Raw genomic sequence first — 22,622 nt, forward strand, 5'->3', positions numbered from 1 at the left:
GGATATATTATAGAAGAGCAATATGTAATTTTATAGAGGCTGAAATATACACTTAAAATTGCTGGGAAGAATATGGGAAATCACTTCTTTATATATTTTTCTTTCTTTTCTGTTTTTCTTGAACTTTTGTCTTTTCTTGCACTTATTTTTTCTTTGTCTTCTTTGTTTTATATTAGTTTGTATTAGATTTTATCTTTCTTGTTGAAGTTTTAATAAATAAATATATATATAAGAAAAGAGAATTTTATATTTTTAATGGTGCAGATCAAATGTACAATTATTGGGGTTCTAGGGCAGGGTTTGGAGAGATGTAGAGTGCCCAAGGGAGATGTGAAGAATCTTTACTTTTTATGTATGTCTTTATTAAAATATCTTCATTGTACTGTTTTTATTGTTCATTTCTGTTCATTTTGTTGTTTGAAATTTTAGGGAAATGTGTACATTAAAAATACATTGAAGAGAGAAATAATGGCAACATGTTTCGGAAGCCCCATTGTAGGATAACATTACGGCCCTGAAACCGGGGTGGGATTCTACCGGTTCTGTCCATCTCTGTAGAACCGGTAGTTCTGAAGAGCAGCAGACAGAGAGCATACATAGAACCGGTTCTATGTCTGCTCTGTTTTGGCCCACCTGCCCACCTGGGCTCTTACCTGACTTTTATTTCTTGCTTTTTCAACCGCAGCTGCTTTGCATGACACAGCTGCAGTTGAAAAAGCAGGGAAAAAGGGCTTTTCCAACCGCTGCGCACTTGTACGCAGCACTGCTCAGCTGTCCGGGCAGCTAAGCAGGTCGTAAATCGTGCGACAGAACCGGTAGTTATACTGGTCGGATCCCATCCCTGCCTGAAACCTAATTGTTTATTAGATTTGTTAAGGTCACCTAACCCCAAAAGAACTCTGATAGCATATATATGGTATACGTTACACAGAGAATTAGATTGCCTGACCCAAACACCAATCCCAACATTCAGAGAAAAGATTCAGTGGGGGCTCTACAGATACCCTAATTTAGATCAAAGAACAAAAACCAGTCTTAAGGCATTTCTGGAACCGTAGGAGAGTGAGAACCATGAGTATCTCCAAAGGGCAAGGGATGCAGCAGGGACTTGTTCCATAGAAATTTGGGTAGAGGTGGGATAGTTGCCTTGACCTGTTACGTTACATTAAATAGTCATGATTAAGAATTTTCTTTTAATTGTGATATTTTTATGTTCTAATAATCTTAACAGTTGGGAGTCTAGTATGTAAATATGGTGGTATATAATTCACATAGAGAGAGAGAGGTTTGCTCTTAATTTGGCATAGCTCATGCTATGCATATTAAACATCAACCATCCAATTTTACTATGTCTACCAAAATGCTGCCAGTTCTCTTGCATCATTATAGAGAATTTGAGGGGATTTTACTTATCCCCTCAAATTTTCTACAATGATACTTACTTATTTTCATTTGTGTCGAGTTTCTTTCTCTACTACTACAGTTTTATCCAGTTTCCAGGTGGCAGAATAGGATATCAACAGCATCTCCTTCACAAACTGGGTAATGATGTGTATCATTAACAAACTACAAATGTTCTCCCCCAGTGATTTCATATGAATGTTAAAAAATGGGGAGAGGACCACGTCCTATGAAATCCCAGGCTGATCTCTCTTCCTCCACTACAATACTCTGAACTTGTCCACAGAGAAATGAACAGAGCCACTATAAAATTGTCCCCTCAATACTGATTGCTGAATAGTATAAAAGGACAGTGTAAAAAAACTATAGTGATGACTTAAAGGAGATATGTGGCAACCATTAGTAAAACATAAAATAGCTCAGAAAACAGGGAAGTGAAAAAGAAATTCAAAATTGTCCAACATTGACTCTATATGGGTAGAAGGGTGGGGAGGGAAAAGCTGTCAGGATTTCAAGATTCTATCATTATAGCTTATAACATTTAATCAGAGTTCTAGTATTTCTTTTAGTGTCTGTCATATCTTACCTCAGAGGACTGACAGACAAGGAGAACTGCATTACACCATCCTCATCTCAGGGTAATGTGTCACCACCATTTTAACAAACTTAATCCCAAAAGGCTGGAGACCAACAAATATTTATTCAAGGCCACAAGATTGAGCAGGGGTCCAACCTACAGTTGCTAGATCAGGGGTGTCAAACTCATGTCATCACGGCAACATCACATGATGTAACGGGACTTTTTCCCCCTTTGCTAAAAAGGGCGTGGGCATGGCCAGTGTGTGACACATCCGGCCCGTGGGCTGGGAGTTTGATACCCCTGTGCTAGAGGATAGATCAGTTCAGCAGAACTTCACTTGTTTTACTTTCTCAGAACTCACAGTGCAAAAAGAATTACAGACAACTGGGCCAACCACCAATACAGATTTTGTCCATTAAGAGCCAAAATGACTTTGCTGTCAAAGTGCTATGCAAATAATTATACTGGCCAGATAAGCAATCTGTCTAATGACTCCTTCTTAAAGAGAGTTAGTAAAGTTAATCAGGTCCACTTGACAATAGTCTGCCACTTCAATAAAGAAGGAAAAATAAGTGTGTTTCACCTGCCTAATGCCACAGTGTAGGTCCCAACATAGTTGCATACTTGAGATTGGTTGAATGTACTTTTTGTCTTTCTTCAGCATTTCAAGTGTTGCTTCTGATGTTTCATTTTCCAGAGAGTCTCAGCAGCCAAGTTGCTAGCCAGGAAACTGCACTAGAAAGAGGCTGCTTGTGGGCAGTAGACTCCAGTATCCAGTTCGGTTCCCAATATCAGTGATCTACCAGGCACTAAATTGAACTGTTTGCCAGTGAGCTGGGAAACTCACCAACAGGATCCATTAGGCACCGGGGATGGGCCATCCAGATCAGGCCTATTGCCCCATGATTATCATGTGTTACTCTTAATTGTAAGGCATGATCCAATCATGGCAATAGAATAATGAAAAACCTCTCCATTTCCAGATATATAAGATCTCTAAAGCAAACACAAGATCTAAATTATGACTGCCCATATGAATTGGCCTAAAGATGACTTCAGACAAGCCCATGGTTGTCATGAAGGCCATGAATTCCTGAGTTTTCCAGAGCAAGGACTGGCGATAAGGAGACTGACATCCCCCAACACCAAATGGAGAAGATTTCCTCCACCGCCGGCTTTCAAACACCATCAGCTCCAGCAGGGCAGGAAGGGATTATAGTAATGCCATGTGACAAATATTCCTTATGAGAACCAATTTTTTTTAGCACAAAAGGTAAAGCAGCAGAAAAAAATGATAAGCTGCTTTGAACTTGCCACAACAGAAAAGCCAGATAGAAAATCAAATAAGTAAGCTCACTGCAGTCATTACTTGCTTGTCCGATTTAGAGCTTTCTTTAAAAACATACATTTCTCAGAAACATAAGACTTTTTTGTAATATCGATATGCTATTATTTGTTTTCTAGATGGACCCAGTGCAAAAAGCTGTCATAAACCACACATTTGGCGTATCACTCCCTCTAAAGAAGAAACAAGTCATCTCCTGCAATGTCTGTCAACTTCGCTTTAATTCTGATGTGAGTATTTTTGATTACTGTTCGTGTGTTTGTGTGTGTGTGTGTGTGTTGATAGGTAGTTAGGAAGGGAGGGAGGGAGGGAAGGAGGAAGCTGAGTCAAAGTAGTTGAAGCTAAAGCATATCAAGGAACAGTTGCTGGAATTGCTGGGTATGTGTAATTTAATGAAAATAAGGACTAGGTGTGACATGATACAGTGTTCCAATATCTCAGGGGCTGCCACAAAGAAGAGGGAGTCAAGCTATTCTCCAAAGCACCTTGAAGGCAGGACAAGAAGCAGTAGATGGATACTAATCAAGAAGAGAAACAGCCTAGAATAACAGAGTTGGAGGAAGTGTCAGGAGAAATTTCCTGACAGTTAGAACAATTAATCAGTGAAATGACTTGCCTCCAGAAGTTGTGGATGCTTCAACACTGGAGGTTTTAAAGAAGAGATTGGACAACCGTTTGTCTGAAATGGCATAGAGTTTCCTGCCTCAGCAGGGGATTGGACCAGAAGGCCCCCAGAGTCCCTTCAAACTCTGTTACTCTGTTGACTCCTGGTGATTGGCCTAGATCAGGGGTGGGCAAACTTTTTGGCTCAGGGGCCGTGACTTTTAAATTTGACAGACGGGCTCAGCACAAGATTTTTGGGGAATCGCCCCCACCCTTCCCCCCCCTCTTCTCCTCCTTCCTCCTCCTCGGAGGCCCCTGAGTCAGGAGTTGCTACCGCTTGGCGTGTGGCTCCGCGCGGCTCCAGTCACACGTTGCCTCGGAAGGGAAGGCAAAAGGAAGAGCCGCGGCGGTGCTTTGCAACGGGAGCAGCGGCACTGGAGGCTCAGGCTCAGTGGCTCCTGGTTTTGCCTTTTCCTTCCCAAGGCAGCGGACTGGAGCTGCACGCAGCTGCGCCGGCGATAAGCTGCTCCTGACAGCCCCAGCCAGACACCTGAGCAGAGCCCGGGCGAAACTGCCTGTTGCTGCTGCCGGAGCACCGCCAGGTCACCTCCTCCAAGCAGCCTGCCCGCCGCGCCGGGCGAGAACCCTTCCTGCTCCTCGGCGGGAAGACGCTCCAGCCTGCAAACTTTGCCTTTGCAAAGTTTAAGCCTGAAGCCCGGAAACCCAGCAACTTCCCAGCAACTTTCGGCTTCCTTTTAACTGCGCAGGCGCTGGTGCCTGGCGGAGGGAAGCCCAGAGCCTCCTCTCAAGCAGTCTGCCCGCCCACCCGCGAGACCCCTCTGCAAGAGTCGCGGCTTGGGGCCAGGCGCAAGCGCCCGCGAGTTAAAAGGAAGCCGAAAGTTGCTGGGAAGTTGCTCGGTGCTGGGAGCAGGCTTTAAAGTGCCGCCTGAGCAGGACCGCCGAGCCGGAAGCGGGGCACCAAGGCAGGGCAAGGCTCCACCAGCAGTGGCCTGGCTTTAAGTGGCTCCAAGCAGCCCACCCCGCCCGCCCGGGCAAAACCCTTCCGCTCCTCGGCAGGAAGACGCTCCAGCCTGCAAGCTTTGCCTTTGCAAAGTTTAAGCCTGGAAGCCCGGAGAAAAAGGGGGGATCGGCGGGGACTCACCTTCGGAGAGGTCGCACTCGAAGGTGATTTCGAACTCCCAGGCCGGCCTTTGCAAATTTCTTTTCTTTCCTACCCTAGATCGCTCCGCACTGTTTTGCAGCTTTGGGGGCCCGCGGCACAGGGCAATACGCCACGCCCAGCGATTTTTCAGGGGCAGGCGGTTGACAGATCAATGGCAGCGATTTTTTTCAGGGCGGGCCGCATTGGACAGACCAGCGGGCCGGATGTGGCCAGCGGGCCGTGGTTGCCCACCCTGGCCTAGATAAATCCCTGCAGTTTTATTGGCAAAATTTTCAGAGGTGGTTTGCCCCGAGGTCACCTAGTTGCCTTTGTGCCTCAGGCAGGACTAGAACTCCCATTATCCTGGTTTCTGTCCTAGTATTTCAACAATTATACCAAACTGATTCGTAGATAAAAATATTTACATTTTTAAAATAAATTGCGTAGTTCTTCCAGTATCTGTCAGATGCTAGGTTTATCAGGTTGCATTAACATGAACAGATGAATCTTTTATGTATAGTAAGCAAAATTTACTAACAATGCATACATTTTCCCTCCTACTTCAATCAATTTTAAATTGCAGGCAGAAATGCTGTGGTGAGAATGAGTTTATAAGACAAATGGTCAGAGAATCAGTATAGAATGATTTTTAATTAAATACAGTACATAGTTTTGGTAGCAATACAATCCAAAATATGTTTATTCTCTCTTTTGACTTCAGGTTTGCTCCTGTGTAAATAGGCAAGGGGAAGTAATCAAAATATTATTTTGTTTATTACATACTAACCAAATAAATGTAATAAATAAATAATATTTTAAAATATGTTTTATGAACAAAGTTCTATCTTTATATTTGTCTTTTACTTTAACACGACACTAAATATCTAAAACTAAGTCATGAAAATAACTAGTGGGTTAATGAATCCCATGAAAAGGTCACATTATTGAAAACTGTACTACTTGAAGTGATATTTCTATGGAAAATATGGCAATTGTTTCCAGTTCAGTAATAGGCAGTAAAAAATTGTAAACATAATATTTTATATGTATACTAATGGAATATTACAAGATTAAAAAGTATGTATTCTAAATTAAATTTCTAAATTTAAACAGAGTAATTATATAAAGTAAAATATAACCAAAAAAATGCTACCATTTACTTTTCAACATTTCAACACCTTGTCCTATTATAGCTTTTCCTGGACCACGTTCATGTTGTTAATTACATCAAATTTTTGCTGTAAAGTAATAAACCTCATCATTTTAAGCTTGTACTCTAACAGAATCTTTCTTTTTCTCCATTTTATACATATAAAGATTAATAGTATCCAAACCCGCGCATGCCTTTGCCTCAATTCTGCATGTCATCGGCAGACATTAACTGAATTTTCGGTTGCATTAAACACAACTTAGTATCAATTTACAATTCATACTAAACTGAATATTATTTTATTTGAAGTCACCCTAATTGTCACCTACCTGTAATTCCATTCTGATTAGGAAATCTGTGGTATTGCAGATACGTTGAACTTCTGGGTCCTACATTTTTCACCATGGCCATTATGCCCAGGGAAGATGTGGGTCATCAACATTGATGTTGTCTATCCCAAATCCATTTCATTCATCTTCTATTTCCTGCTGTCCTGTAATATTTAGCAAGTGCCCACTGAGAATAATCACTGAGCTGCCTTAGGTTTCTTCTCCATCTGCACCTCCACTTAACCCTTTGTGCAGCATTTCTGAAAACTGTTCTGCTCACGCTAATTCTTGTGGGCTTGATGATTCTTTCTTACTATAAATATGTCTGGCCAGAGGGTGGGGTTTGGCTACAAAAGTTTGGAAAACAATTTTTCCCATTTTTTTTATGTAGGATGCTAATTCTAAACAAGGATAGATTCACATGGTGCTAGAATGGCTTTAATAACATAAAATATGGTTTCACATAATATGAATATGTGCATTATATTTTTGTTTTGGTAGTGTATCCAAAATTTATCTTATTTAGAGATTAGTCAGTCGGAATGACAGAATCTAGGTAGACATAAAGCTCTCTCTTTGTTCTTCTAAAATACAGCTCTTGTGTGTGAGAGAGAGAGAGGGAGGGAGGGAGAGAGAGAGAGAGAGAGATGGAGTAGCAAAATTTATATTCATTTTGTTAAAGAATGCAAAAATAGGAAAAGTATATTTTGGATGAATCTAAGATGTTCATTATCTTTTTCTAGACTTTTTAGAAACACGTGGCTGGCTGATCCCATTTAGAAACAGAATTTTTAATGTATTTATTCATGCATTTAATTTATTAAATATTAATGTAGGTTTCACCCTGCTCACTATTGGAGTACACCCCTCAGCATGCTACAATGAGGCTGAATCAGACTTTAGACCAAAAAAGATTGCCCATCTCTAGTTCAAATATTTGCATCAGCCAAAATAAGAGTTGTACTTTGAACACGTTTGGCTTATATCATATCAGAAGGAATAACTTAGATGAACACCTAAACATAACTCTACAATAGAGCCCAAAGGATGCTTAAATAAATACTAATGTGTTCTGTTGCTATAAGGAAAGTATTTTAAAAGTACGAAAAAGGTTTCCATCTAATTAACATTTTTATTTCAGCAGTTAACCTCCAGGCAATTAATTACCTTGTGTAGTACATTTAAAATAGCACTGGGCTTCTTACTGAGATTGCCATTAATACTGTTTACTACAGTAATACAGATGTGAAAAGTGACACAAAGAACTAGACTGCAACTCTATAGAATCACAGCTATGAATTAAAAGTTGAGATGACCTGAGTAACCAACTCTTAGACCTTTTAGGGCAGGGGTCCCCAACCACCGGGCCACGGACCGGTACCGGTCCGTGGAACATTTCCTACCGGGCCGCCGGTTTGCTGGGCGCCGCCATCTTGTTTTGATGAGAAAGTGCTTCCGGTGAGCTTTTCCGGTTGGAAAGCGGCGTTTGGGCCCTGAAGGAATCCTCGCGCCTTAGTTTCATCGAAGGGGGGGGGCGGCTTCGAACAAAACTAAGGCGCGAGGATTCTTTCAGCACCCAAGGCAAGGCGAGCCGAGCAACCGTCCCGAAGCAGTCCCGAAGCCCATCGACAAAGATACAAAGGAGGAGTTGAAGGTGGCGGGGAGAAGCGGGGGACGGCTGGCTGGCCGGTCGCTCGGCTCGCCTTGCCATGCGTGCTGATGCCAGTACCGGGCCGCGGAACATTTTGTGATGCCGGTACCGGGCCGTGGCACAAAAAAGGTTGGGGGCCACTGTTTTAGGGGATCAAGGGCAAAAGCATCCCCTAAAAGATGAGGAAACAGAAGGTTTTACGAAGCAAGTAAATAATGGGAAAATAATTGACCAAAAACTTAAAGTGTGAGGGATGTATAAAATTTTATGAGGTGGCCATGTTGTCTCTGTTTTTTTCTTTTTTCTTTTGTTTAAAGAGAGGCTTGCCATTCTGTTCAGCAAATGATTTCAGATATATATGTCTTCCAGGTATGTTTGACTAAGGGACAGAGGTGTGGAGAATACATTCTATTCCCCTGCACAGAACAGCACAGTAGTATTCTGGGGGTGGGTTGACAGCATCCTCCAAACCAGAAATAGTTCAAAATATTTCTGTTTACGAGTGTTTGATATGTCTGATCACTCTGTAATATGCACTAGGCTTCCGAAGAATGCCAAACAAAGAAACTCAGGGTATTTAGCTGTTTGTTTTGTTTTGTTTTGTTTTTGTGAACAACTTTGCTGGAAGCCACAGTGCTTCACCACAAAGCAACACTATTCCAAGATTTTAAAAATAACTGGCAGTCTATGCTAAATTCAGTGCTGTCTACTTACATAGTAACAGAATTAGGATTTCATATTTTGTCCTGGGTTTGGGAACAGAGTTTCAGATTTTTACACATGCCATGCTGATTTTGGATTGACCTAATATTATAGGTCAAACCATAGTTTATATTATGCTATAATGAATTGTGTTAAGACTTAGGTTTATACAGGTAGTCCTGGATTTACAACCACAATTGAGCCCAAAATTTCCACTACTAAGTAAGACAGTTGTTAACTGAGTGTTGTCCTGTTTTACAACCTTTCTTGCCACAGTTGTTAAGTGAATCACTGCAGTTGTTAAATTAGTAACATGTTTATTGAGTCACTCTGGCTTCCCATTGACTTTTCTTGCCTGAAGTTCACAAAAGGTGATGACCCCTTGCAGCCATTATATATATATTTGGGGATGTGCAAAGATCGTAAGTGTGAAAATCGGTCATGTCACTTTTTTCAATCCTGTTGTAACTTTAAACGGTCATTAACTAAATAATTATAAGTCAAGGACTACCTGTGTCCCGCCATACCACTTCATGGAATGATTTCCAACAACAAAATCTCAGTTGAAATGGCATAAACATAAGCTTTTGTTACTCAGTGTTAATATTAACTTATTTTGAATACTTTAATAATAATGGGAAATTGTGCATAAATTTTCAGTAAACATGGTGAAAAAGCTTTAGGGTTGGATGCAATATGAAAATCAGGGCACATCAACTGGCAATTGATCATCACAGTATCATAATATCTTATACAGGATCAATGTTTTTCATATTCTATCATTCTCCTTATTAATGTTTTTTCTATTCTTCCAAACCCTTCCTACTCCTTTCTATTCCTGATTTACTGTAGACAACTAACAAAACAACAACAAAATGTTTAACCATGGTTTTGTTGGCCCCTACCCTGTTGACCTGAAGGGTTTTATAAACTTGATTATTCATAGAATAAATAAAATCATAGGGCAGGAAGAGATCTTGGAGGTCTTCTAGTCCAATCCCCTACCTAAGGTGGGACTCTTCAGATCATCTTGGACAAATAGTTGTCCAATATTTTCTTGAAAATCTCCAGTGATAGATCACCCACAAATCTGGGTAACAGCTGTTTCATTGCATACAAATTCTTACCATCAGGAAATTTTATTTCTGGATTGGATCTCCCTCTGATGAGCTTTTACCTATTACTTCTTGTCCTAACCTCAAGTGCTATGAAGAATAAATTGACAGTCAGTTTTCTGTGACAGCCCTTCAAGTACTGGAAGACAATTATTATATCTTCCCTCTTTTTGTTTAGCTAAACATACCTGCCCCCTTTCATACATTTAACCTCCCTTATCAACTGTTTCCTCTTTCTGGGGCCTCAGCATCTTTTTTATATTGTTGTGACCATTGTTGTGCTGGATCCATTCCAAATGTGGCCTCACCAGTGTGGTATAGTGCAGTGCTGTCACTTCTCTTGACCTTGATGCTATTCCGCTGTTGAGGCAACCTAGGAATGTGTTGACTTTTTTACCAGCTGTAGCACACTCAAACTTAAGTAGTAGTCCACCAGGATACCTAGAACCCGATTATACTGCTAAGGCAGATACTGCCTATTCTGTACCTGTGCATCTGTTTTTTTCTAAGTGCAGAACATTATTTTTCTTATCACTAAACTATATATTGTTGGTTACAGTCCAACTCTGTTAAGATCCTTCTGAATCTTGAGTGTCGTTGAATACTTCATGCTGAACACAGGTGGTTAGTCAACTACAGATCCATCTGCTAGTGGTATTGCCTATCCTGCTTTGTTCCATCTTATTTCATCTTATGAAGAAGTAGGCTATGACCTACTTTATCAAGCCTTGTAATGAAATCTAAGTATATTGTAACTACAGCATTTCCTTGGTCCACAAATGTAGTCACTTTATCAAAGAAGGCAATAAGATTTGTTTGGCTTGACCTGTTCTTAACAAGCCTTTGCTGACTTCTATTAATAATTAAAGTATTAAGTATAATTAAGTATAAAGTAATAATTTATTAATTATTCCCTTGGTGTTAGGACCAGAACAAGTGAAGTCCCATCAGGAAAGGATATGTAGGAAAGATATTTTTAAAAAATTGCAATTCATTCTACTTAATGAAGTTTTGATAGATGGCTATATAAATATATCTTGATATTGTGTAAGTTTTCTCTTTTAAATATATCGTATTAGCATGCTGTTTTTAAAAGTAAATGTTTATTTTCTTGCTTCCACTGCAAAATAAAAAAAAGTATTACAACTGATTTAATTGATTTGGTGTCAGTTTCTCTTTAAATAAGTTTAAGATTTTATAATTCCATAAACAAGAAGATCCTATCGAGAAAATAAGTGAATGGCCGCTTTGATTATTATACAAATTTATCTCTACTACAGACACGATGGAGAAAAACACTGATTCTGTGACTTAGTGGTGATAAAGACAACAGCTGGAAAAAATAGTAGTGCAAATGGGATATTAGAATGCCAGAAACAGAAGAACCTAGAATCACAGGAAGATTTGGACTAGATAAACATAGTAAGGCAGGAGGTAAGTTAATAGAGTTTTATATAGCAAATTATTTCTTCATTGCCAAGCACTTCTACTTCAGGCTACTTAAAAGTAGTCCTTACACCTGAACATAACTAGATGGACAACATCACAATTAAATTAACTATATAATAGGAAACAGAAGTTAAGGAAGTGCAATCTGATCAGCCAGGTGATTTCCAGGTGCAGATTATGGAACAGACCATGAATTATTGGTGTAAAAAGTACCAGTTAAACTTAAAAAATTAAAGACAGTACCTGTGCCAGCAGGATTTAATTTGGAGGGCATTTAGTCAGAATATCAAATCAATATAATGCACACATTGAAGATTTTTAATTTATGCAAAGAAGAAACTAAGAAGCCCATGGGCAGATAAGAGGGATAGAGAGGGAAGAAAAGTTCAAAGAAAAAAAAAAGATCCAACTAGTTTTCAGAACAAGCTATCATAATAACCAGAGAAAAACAAAAGAAAGAAAGAAAGCCTTGGGCAGCAAGAAGGATGCGGGATAGAATGCAGATTTTTAACATCAAGCAAGAAAGGACAATAAAAGATACAGCAATAAAGAATGCCCGCAAATAAGTACAAAAAAAAATAATAACAGGAAAGGAAAATGAGATATTTTTAGAAGAATTAGAGGAAAATGTGTGACTAAGTTAGTCTAATCATAAAAGGGATCTAACAGAGCCAAATGACAGAAACGTATGTAGAGAGAGAAAATGAATGAATGAATGAATGAATGAATGAATATGTATGGAACTGTTTTCACTAGAAAATGAGGTATATTCTAATAATGGACTTTCTGATAGAGCACAATTCTCAAACAAAAAAGCACAGAGGCAAATCCAACAAGCATTGAACTCTTTTTTTTTTAAACAAGTTTTATTAATTCTTCAAGACATACAATACATAAATACACACAAACACAAAACATAAAAGCATAAAAAATCTCTTTTCTGAAAGTTGCTTAGTCCCGGGTTATAACTCTTGGTACAGACACAAATTCAAATTCATATTCCTTTTATATACCATTTCATATCTTATTAACATTTTCAATTTTCTATATAACTTCTCCTCTCTTTTAAATTTTCTCTTTTAAATTTTATTTTATTTATCTCCTCTCAATTCAGATCATAATATTTATTATTCTTTGTCTGTTCTATTTCCAGCCATCCATTTATTTTTCTTCTTTAAAAAAGAAGAAAAACTTCTCCTGTACACTATATGGAGTATGATGCCTTTATCTCTCTCCCCTATATTTATAATAGTTAATATAAAACACATAACTTACTTTGGGATTCTGTCTGGTACATTCTAAAATTATACTATGTTATCAAAAATGATACAAATCTATTCATCAGTATTGATATTCATTTATATCTTAAACGTTTAACACATTACTTTTCAATTAAATCACATACTTTTATGGGAGCCCTTTTTTCCATAGTTATTCCCACCCCCCCCCCACATCACATATTATAGCTCATTATTTCATTACGATGTTCCTCCTTCTTCTACTTCAAATCTCTCATTTCACAAAATTTTTTGCTCATATACCATAGTCTGATCATTAATATTAACAATCATTTATATCTTAAACATTTTATCCATTTCAATTAAATATCATATGCCTTTGTGGGAACAGTTATGCTTTCCAAAAATTATTACCCCCCCCCCCCAGATGACAATCTTAAATCATATTTCATTGCAGTACTCCTTTTTTCTTAACAAAAATTTCACTAGTTTATGTTAAATATTTTATCACATTTTAAATTACATATTATTTCCAATTTTCTATGGTTATTTCTAAATACAAATATAAAAAAACAGTCTTATGTACCTTTCTAGAATCCCTTTATCAATAAAGTTTATCCATTATCTCGAAAAAACTTTTGCTTCTTAACATCTTGCTCCCCACCATTAGGGCTTCTCATCCCTTCCTTTCTCCCTTGCTTCTTCTTCTCCTTGTCCTCTTTAACCCCTTGTCTCTCCACCTCCCTTTTATTCTGTTTTCCCCCTTTCTGTTGTTTCCTAACATAATGTCCCTTTTTCACCTTATTCTTCTCTTTTTGGGTTGTTTTTCCAGATCTTAGAGTCCTCTTTTCCTTTTTCTCTTCCTTTTTCCCTTCTCCAACCAAAGTCATTTGTTCATCAAAGATGGCTTCTTCTTTGTCCCCTTCATCCTGTTGTTCATTCTGCTTCACATAAGTATAAACCGTCATTTCTAAAAATTGAAAAATAGTGCCAAGACCATCTTTCCCTTCTTGTTTTTCTTTTTCATATTTTTGATATACAAGTTTCAATCCATCCACAAGTGATGCCATTGTGTAGAGAAAAAGTTTTCCCAGACAACCACCCAGATGTTTTAATCAGAAATAATTCTCAAAAGTTCCAAAGTCACCAAACAATCCAAACAAGCTGTTTCTTTTAAATACCTTCTTCTTCTTCTTCACTTTCTCTTTCTGGAGTTAAAGTTTAATCACAAAGTTCCCTTTCAAATATATATTTTTGGAAGTCTTATTGATGTTTAGTAACTCTTTAAAATTCTAGGCAATCTTCTCCTTATTTTCAAATTTTGCTCCAATTTTTCCCCCTCTCCCTTCCCACTCACAGCCAAAAGGATTTCCCTCCGCTGTCACTTTAGGAAGGAGAGTGGAACAAAGAAAAAACTTTCCCTTTTAAAATATTCGCAGCTTGTAACTCTCACTAGAGACAATGCATACTTAGCAGCCTTCAAGATTCCAGGTCACTTTCTCTTGTCTTGTCCCGGTTAAAAGCAACTTTCACTATTCTTCTGACTTTCTCCCTCCTGCACCTGCTTGTCCGGCTGCAGATTTCTTCATGGCGGCCATTGCTGACCGCAGTTCCTCCGCCTCGGGAAAAGGGAGTTTAGCTGGCTGGGGAGAGGGTCTGTGTCACCCCCAAACCCCTTTCCGGACCCCCCCTGTCTTCAGCTGCCTCTACGGGGCAGCTTTATCCCCCAGATCCAAACCGATCGGGGGAACCTTGGCAGCGAACGCAGCAGGGATCGCACGGTGTCGCGAATCCCTGCCGCCACCGAAACCTTGCAAACCGGAAGGCCAAGCATTGAACTCTTTCAAGCTGCAGGAAAAGAAGCAGCTTAAGTGCTAACACTTTTATATCCACAGATATACAGCAAAACTTATATTCTAGAGCATGGGTGTCAAACTCGCGATGACACATTGTCACGTGATGTATCACAACTCCCCCCCTTTGCTAAACCAGGGGTGGGTGTGGCCAGCGCTAATGCATCTGGCCCATGGGCTGGGAGTTTGACATCCCTGTTCTGGAGATTAGGAAAGATTGGTATAAATGCCTATATCAAAGAAAGGCAATACAAGAGAACATGCGCTTCACCAATTCATTGTACCAGTTTGTCACACAAGCAACATTTTGTCCTATGTCTTCCAATGAAGAATAGAACTGTATGTGTGGAAAGAGAAATATCAGAGCAACAGACAAACACACACCAAATGAGATAGAGAAGATAAGATGGATAATGGAGATGACAAGATAATTTAATGAAGAAATTTCCTTTATTGACCACAGCAGAGCTACTATATAGCTCTCATCAGAATATAGCACACTAAGGTCAATAGGTGTATCAGATCAAATTATTGTTCCTCTGATTAACCTTTACAATGAATAAGAAGCTACTCTCTTGAAATTAAAAAAAAACAGTTAAGATTAGGCCACAAGTAAAGACTCAGCTCATTATGAAAGTAAAAATTGAAAGCAAAAAAATCAGGGTTAATGTTAAATATTAAAATGTTGGAAAAGGTTCCCAGGAGTGCCGCGAACTACAAGAAGAACCAATCAACTGGTCCTGGAAAAAGAAAAAATACTGATCGGTATCTAGAGATTAAGAAGCAGAAATTGAAAAGGAAATAGAAAACAGTATATGAGGATATAATTGCCTAGAAAAAGAAATAATTATGTTTGGCAAGTTGAGGGATGTATGAGAACCAGTTTAGTGCAGTGGTGAAGGCCTAGAAACCAGAAGACTGTGACTTTTAATCCTGCCTTAGACATGAAAACCAGCTGGATAATTTTGGGGCAGTCATTCTCCCTCAGCTCCATTTGCTTCACAGAGTTGCTGTGGGGAAAATAGAAGGAGGAAGGAATATTAGCTATATTTGCCATCCTGAGTTATTTATGAAAATAAGGCAGGAAATGAATGAACAAATGAATGAATGACAAGACAATGGATGGTCAGTATTCCTAAAACATTCATGGAAGATCATGCTGATTGTCACTAGAAATAGATTGAGCTAAAGGACATTTGTCCATGTAAATAGTGGGAGCTAAACCCAACTCTTAGGCCTGAACTAATACTTAAAATATAGAGAAAATCTTTAATCTTACTCTAAACAGCAGACTTTATTCAAACCTTTGTTATGTTCCTATGCTTTTTTTGTGTTCACCAACAGAGTAGTTCAAATAAAAAGAGAGGAGAAAACGATCACAACTAGCTCAATTTCAAGAACGTACAGCTTTATTGCCATCTGCCATATGACAGCTATGCTCTGCATCAGCTGTTTTGTCAAAAGCCAAATGGCTTTGAAACACCTCTATAATGTCAAGTAATGGAAAAATATAACTCATTGCAGTCCACAAATTCTTTTGCTTATACACTCACTAAATAAATGAATGGGATGAAAATGCCAGTCAGACTTTAAAGAAGGAAGCAGGGAGACCTCAGTTTGGCACCCTACCTTCTCGAAAGGTGTCTGGTGCAGGCAAAGCTGACAATATCAGCTATGTACTAATAGATGTGCATGTAGCTGTGTACCAATAGGTGTGTACTAATAGGTGCACATGTAGCACTACATGCAATGCGGCTTAAGAAAGATATCTAGCATGTAAGATTGAAAACAAAATGAGTAGGAGTCTCATTCCCAGTGATTTTCAAATTATCTTCACTGGAATCCTAGAGTTCCATAAGAACTTTGTAAAGTTCCCCAATTTTTTAAAGAAATCATTACATAACTGCTAATTTGCTTTGCATCTTGATCAAGTGTGCCATGATTCTTTTTTTTTTTTACTAACATATTCTGAGCTTGAAAAGGTTTGGAAACCCCTCAGCTAACCCTAAGTTGAGGCCCAGTACTAAATAATGCATATGGAGGAGCCTTTAAAACAATGGAACAATAGTTTAATATTCCAACAATTGTTACAAATGGTTAATTTCTAGATATTCATTGCCTGCACTCTTTCTAATAGTCAGATTTAAACAGCAGCTACTACTACTAAATGACAGCTGGTACTAAAATCCTGGAAAAGAATCAATAATGTCAAATGTCTGTCAGTTGTGTAGCTGGATTTTTGTCAAATGTGCCCTCGCCCTCAAAAAGTCTATTTATATTGATTCTTTAAGTTTGGAAGGTATTGAAGCAGATAGGAGGTAATTAAAAGCATAAATCTCGAGAAGTCTGTGAAGGTAATTCTCTGCTTTACAAGCAGAGCTGACAAAATGATGAACGCTTCAGTTCCAACATGACAGAAATATTACATGATTACAGGCTGCAGGGGCATAATATGCTGAAAGTTATCTTCAAAACCAGCTATTTAACAGAGCCTTTAACAAAAGCTTTCCGTTTTTCATTTGAAACAGTTAACCTATTGCAACTTTGATCTGGCCATGCTTCCTGCGTTCACCTTATTTTCACTAATAATCTGTTTCACATTAATTAGTTAATGCAAGGGGCAGTAAATGCAAGAGGCAGTAAAAATTGGGGTAGAGAGAAGATGGTGGGCAGCGCTGATCTTCCCTCCACACCCTCCAGGCAGAGATAATTGATGGTTCTTTCTGCACTCTGTTTTAGTATCTCCAACCAAGTGGGCATCAGAGAGCAATCAGCGAAAAAAGAGAGGCTCCATATGACTCAGAATTCTTTCCTCTTCTCTTTCCATTCTCTGATCTATGTTAATATTTGTACCGATTCAATTTCAGGCATATCAGTCCACATTTAATTAATGCCTCATTCCTGAGGAAAGCAAGCAATCAGCCCTTCCCTTCTATATACAAATTGCATCTCTTGGGCACCATCCACAGGTCAACACACTCCTGCACAAATCCCACGTATCTGGCTGTGAATTAATAAAAAAAAATGTCTTTGTCTCCTTCTTTACAAAAATAAAATAACTTTATGGCATTTCCCCTCACTCTATTCCCCACTGCTCTAAGACTGCATGTCTAATGTGAATACAAATAAAATAGGTGGAAATAATATGATGAGGGTCAAGGAGGTGTAGAGAAACCAGAACTGAGAGCTATTTTCTCTGCAAATTGATTAAAGATTTTATCTTCTACTTGGAAAACTATCAAAAACCCTCTGTCAAAGCCATAGCCCCCTAGAGAGACACAGTCAGAAGCCCACCAGTTAGTCAGTTGAAAAAAATAATAATACTGCTGGCCTGACTGATCTGTGGAAACGACAGGATGGGGCTGCACGCAGCAACCTTGAAGGATTCCGTAAGATTCAGTTCTCTGTAATATGGGAGAATATGCCCGCCCTCTCAAAAAAACCCACACAGGTAGAATGACTGTCACCAGCTCCCCCTTAAGAAAGACAAACAGAATTGAATTACTGCTGATATTCACATATTGCAGTCTGCTTTAATGACCTCCCCGAATTTGGTTTTGCCTTGTAAAAAGAGCTGTACTGAAAATGCACTAAAGTAAAGCAGCCGCTTCCTCAGAAGCCCTTTCATCTGAGGCATCATATAGGGGTGATTGTTTTCCAGAATGTAGATGTTACTTGATAGGCACATAATAAGCCATTTAGCAAAATCTCCACTTTGTTTGAAATTTGACCATAAGGGACATATAACTGCAGTGAAAGTAGGAAACATAGAAAAGGCCAAGTGTTTTTCCAGACTGTAGTTAACACTTTTTAAATAAGGGCCTTTTTGTTCACTATTCAGATTTCCAATTTTCTTAATTTCTGTACATTTCATCCAGTTTTTTTAAAGCCCAAGGCTTTTTTCCCCCCTTCCTATCAGTGTTTGGTGGAAGCAAACGGTAGGGACATTTGTAGGTCTTTGCACTTTGCCCATTTTCTAGTCAGTTTAATAACTTGAATCTATCAGATAACTCAATCTGCTATTTTTCCATAAATCAATTTCAGCTGTTAATAATTAATAGGAGGAGGATGTGCTGGAAAATATATATCGTGACATAGTGTTGCATAAAGAATTCGGAAGGGATGTTTTGCAAAGTGTGCTGGCAGAAGTGAGGTATTGAAGTATGCTTATCGAAGTATTAAAGTAGTCATGACCTCTGGGCTTCGCATAGCTGCTTTGAAGATTCCTCCTGCTCTCTCTATGTGCATGCATATGCACAAGCAGGAGCACCAGCAAAAAAGGAGGTGCCATTTGAATGAGTTCAAATAGCCTCAAATCCATTTCAGGTTTGGGATTCAGACAAGTTGATTCACAGCTTCAGGAAAGAAAACATTGACCTAATACACTGAAAGGGAACCCAGTTTTTGTACTCAAACAAAACAAATACACAAATTAATAGCAGTTATATGAATTTTTTTTGTAATATTAAACATTTAAACAATGTTGGCATATATAAAAAGATACATCCAATAATACATCATATAAAATACATCCAATAATACATCATATAAAACAGCCACTGACAACAAGCACCATATAAATGCCACATACAGAACAGCACACATACTGCTAGAGAGAAGATGGGCTCCAGCATGAGCCTGAAAATTTGGAAGACAAAACCTCTGGTCCCAGTGACCGACCCTGACTGGATCCTACAACATAAGTATACAACTACCAAGCTGCGTGCAGAATTTCTTTCCTAACATTTTTGATGTTTGTCCTCAAAATATAGTCCTGCAAATACTGTACTCAGTTAATAATTATGTTGTCCACAGAAGTCTTCATTTTATTTTCTTCCCATATTGAGCAGATGCAAGAAATCTATCATGCTTCACTGATTCAGTTGGAACTTCAAGCATCTCTGACTATTAGACATGGTGGCTGGAGTTGATAGGTTCTAAATCTGATTTCTGGAGAATACCCCTTCTGGCACAGAAGTTTGAAGCTATTCTTTTAAATAAATTTGCTAAATTGTTGCAATAGTTCTGTTATTTATTGATCAAATTTATACATACACAGTATTGTCATTACTTTGGAAGTTTTGAATCTAATGATCAGAATATCAATGTTTGTAGATGACAAAATTATTTCATTATAGCTTGAACAAAAAAGCCCAATTCAAATGCAAAGGCTTTCTTTGCATCTAAGAAGATCAAAGCAACTTGTTTTATATTAAGTTCCTCTAAATATTCCCAAATGTCCAACACATTTGTAATATTGTCCTTTAACTAAGTTAAGGGGGGCGGAAACCCACATTGATTCTCATGAATAAATTCTTGCAAGATTATTTTCAGTCTGTCAGCTAGAATCATTGTGAACAACATTGCGAGCAACATTGTGAACAACATTCAGTAAAGATATCAACCAATAGTTTAACCTTCTCCTTGCTGTATTGCCTTCTTTACAACTCTCTGGCATTTTTCTTCCCTGTAGAGGATAACAAAATTATCTACTCAGATCTAGCCAGTAGTTTAGATTAATTGATTGATTACATAGTCTACTAGAAGCCTACTCATTTAGTCCAAAAATGGAAACTGGATTAAATCTTATTCAAATCTCTCCCTAATAGTTGCAGATTGTTGTGTTTCATATGTGTACATTACATTTTTATAGTTAGCCAAAACAAGAAATCATCTATAACAATGACCCAATCAGCAATGCTTTCTGAATATGATATTTTCATTTAGATCAACCCCAGCTTTAAATAAAATTTTACAGTTGAGAGGTTTTCATTTTTTCCATATGAACTAGTTTGAAAAGAAATAGCTATTGTTTATGAAGAGCAAATCTAAAATATAACTATGAAAATAGATTATTTTCTGTACATAATTTCATGCTTTGATTCGTTGTTGTTTTTTCAGTTGTGAATGTGTGTTTCTTTTTCTCAGCCTTAGAGTAAAGCTAAAAGGGCAGATTAATCAAAGGGATAATGGGCAGATATTTTATGTTGTGCATATTTCAAGAGTAGTGGGTGGGAATTGGCTAATTTGCATGTCATTATTGAGCCTAGTCACAGCTGAGGAAGGCAAGCACCAGGCTGTATACATAATAATATTTGTTAAGATTCCATCATTGAATAGTGGGACTAGATTTCAGAGCAATGTATTACTAAAAGCACAGTAATTCTAATCTATATCACTATTTCTGTATCAGCTGTAAGTAAAACATTTGCTGTGTGTTGTTCTATTGTGTGATGAAGGAAAGGAAATCGTGTAGTGAAAAAAATAGTAAGTTGCATTAGGGTACAAAGAAACATCTCAAAGTGAGAATCAAGAAAAGGTAACTCTTATGTCTGTTTTTCACATCTTTATTTATGCGGGCCATTATATTTTTTTTCAGTGAACAAAATTTTATGCAGCAGTTTTCTGCATAACAAATGATGGTTTGACAGGATTTGTTGATGGATGAGATACAAGAAGAAGATATCTATGTTATATTATAAGAAAAGGTGCTAAGTTGTTAAAATTATTTGTATTTTTCTTGATAAAGGGTAAAGGCACTTCTTTACATATTTCTTTTCTTTACAATGTTCTTACTATCTTTTCTATTTCTCTTTCTATTTTTTGTCTTTTTATGCCTTCTGTTGCTAATCCTAAGTGGTACCTATTCATCTACCGTATTTGCCGGCGTATAAGGCGACTTTTTGCCCTAAAAAACATGCCTCCAACTGGGGGTCGTCTTATACGCCGGGTGCGTCACGTGTGGGCCAGTCAGGGCTCCTCCCTGCAACCGAAGCCCTGAGGAGACACTTGGCTTCAGGCAGCTCCCGTCTTCCCTTTGCTTTCAAAGGTAAAGCGAATTATTTTACAAAGCCTCCCCTGCCCGAGAGGGCAGCCCAATAACGTGGGAAGCTAATTTCCTGGGGCCTCTTCCGTTCCTCCCGACCTCCCTACACTGCGCGCCTCTGACGCGCGGTCCCTTCAGCCCAGCGACCTTTTCCACCTCAAAGAAAGGCCAGGCGGGAGCTGCTCCAGCAGAAACAGCCACCATCCTTAGCCCGACGCGGGAGGAAGCGGGCGAGGTTAGCGCCCGCCAGCCCGTCCTTCCTGCCTTTGGAGGCACCTGCACGGAGCGCCTCCGCGGCTCAGTTTCCCCTACCGGCGGGTCCTCCTTTCATGCGGAGGGCTGCGGGGAAGCGCTCGCCCGAGAGGATCTCTCCCTCTCTCTCCCGCAAGGTCAACATCTGCGCTGCAGAGGAGAGGGCTGCAGCCGGTTCCTCCCTGCTTGCTGAGTGGTGGGGAAGCCGCGGCCGCCCGTGCGAGATTTGGCAACGAGGGGCAGGAGGAGGCACGCACACACCCGCGGCTCACTTTCCCAGCTCTGCCCAACCCTTATGGCTCTGGCGCGGCCCTGGCAGGATGAGCGGAGGGTCCAGCGGGAGGTGCTCGCTGCCCGCCAGGGCGCGCCAGAGCCATAAGGGTTGGGCAGAGCTGGGAAAGTGAGCCGCGGGTGTGTGCGTGCCTCCTCCTGCCCCTCGTTGCCAAATCTCGCACGGGCGGGCCGCGGCTTCCCCCACCACTCAGCAAGCAGGAGGAACCGGCTGCAGCCCTCTCCTCTGCAGCGCAGATGTTGACCTTGTGGGGAGAGAGAGGAGAGATCCTCTCGGCGAGCGCCTTCCCCCGCAGCCCTCCGCATGAAAGGAGGACCCGCCCGGTGAGGGAAACCGAGCCGCGAGGCACTCCGTGCAGGTGCCTCCAAAGGCAGGAAGGACGGGCTGGCGGGCGCTAACCTCCGCCCGTTCTCCCTGCGTCGGGCTAAGGGTGGTGGCTGTTTCCGCTGCGGCGGCTCCGCCTGGCCTTTCTTTGAGGTGGAAAAGGTCGCTGGGCTGAAGGGACCGGCGCGTCAGAGGCGCGCAGTGTAGGGAGGTCGGGAGGAATGGAAGAGGCACCGGGAAATTAGCTTCCCCACGTTGGGTTGGGCTGCCCTCTCAGGCAGGGAGGCTTTGTAAAATAATTCGCTTTACCTTTGAAAGCAAAGGGAAGACGGGGCGACAGCAAGGGAGAA

General features: G+C 39.7%; 1 protein-coding gene and 1 long non-coding RNA gene across 10 annotated transcripts in view; one reads left to right on the plus strand and one right to left on the minus strand.

The window, feature by feature from the left end:
- Positions 1–22,622, plus strand: part of ZNF385B (zinc finger protein 385B) — a 279,989-nt gene that overhangs the window by 223,568 nt on the left and 33,799 nt on the right. For all 9 annotated transcript variants that reach the window (XM_087949651.1, XM_087949650.1, XM_026668053.2 and 6 more), the window contains one exon: positions 3,446–3,556. In XM_087949651.1, coding sequence (XP_087805777.1) covers positions 3,446–3,556 — 111 coding nt within the window. The remainder of the gene's footprint in view (positions 1–3,445; positions 3,557–22,622) is intronic.
- The window catches only part of LOC148133129 (uncharacterized), a 31,061-nt gene continuing 13,788 nt past the window's right edge, over positions 5,350–22,622 (minus strand). Inside the window, exons 2-3 of the long non-coding RNA XR_015746490.1 lie at positions 6,571–6,734; positions 5,350–5,820 (exon numbers count right to left, since the gene is read on the minus strand). This is a non-coding gene — a long non-coding RNA (uncharacterized LOC148133129). The remainder of the gene's footprint in view (positions 5,821–6,570; positions 6,735–22,622) is intronic.

This window comes from Notechis scutatus, chromosome 1 (genome assembly GCF_049901735.1).
Source record: "Notechis scutatus isolate UNSWTSFEM ecotype Mainland chromosome 1, rNotScu1.2, whole genome shotgun sequence".
NCBI classification, from domain to species: Eukaryota; Metazoa; Chordata; class Lepidosauria; order Squamata; family Elapidae; genus Notechis; species Notechis scutatus.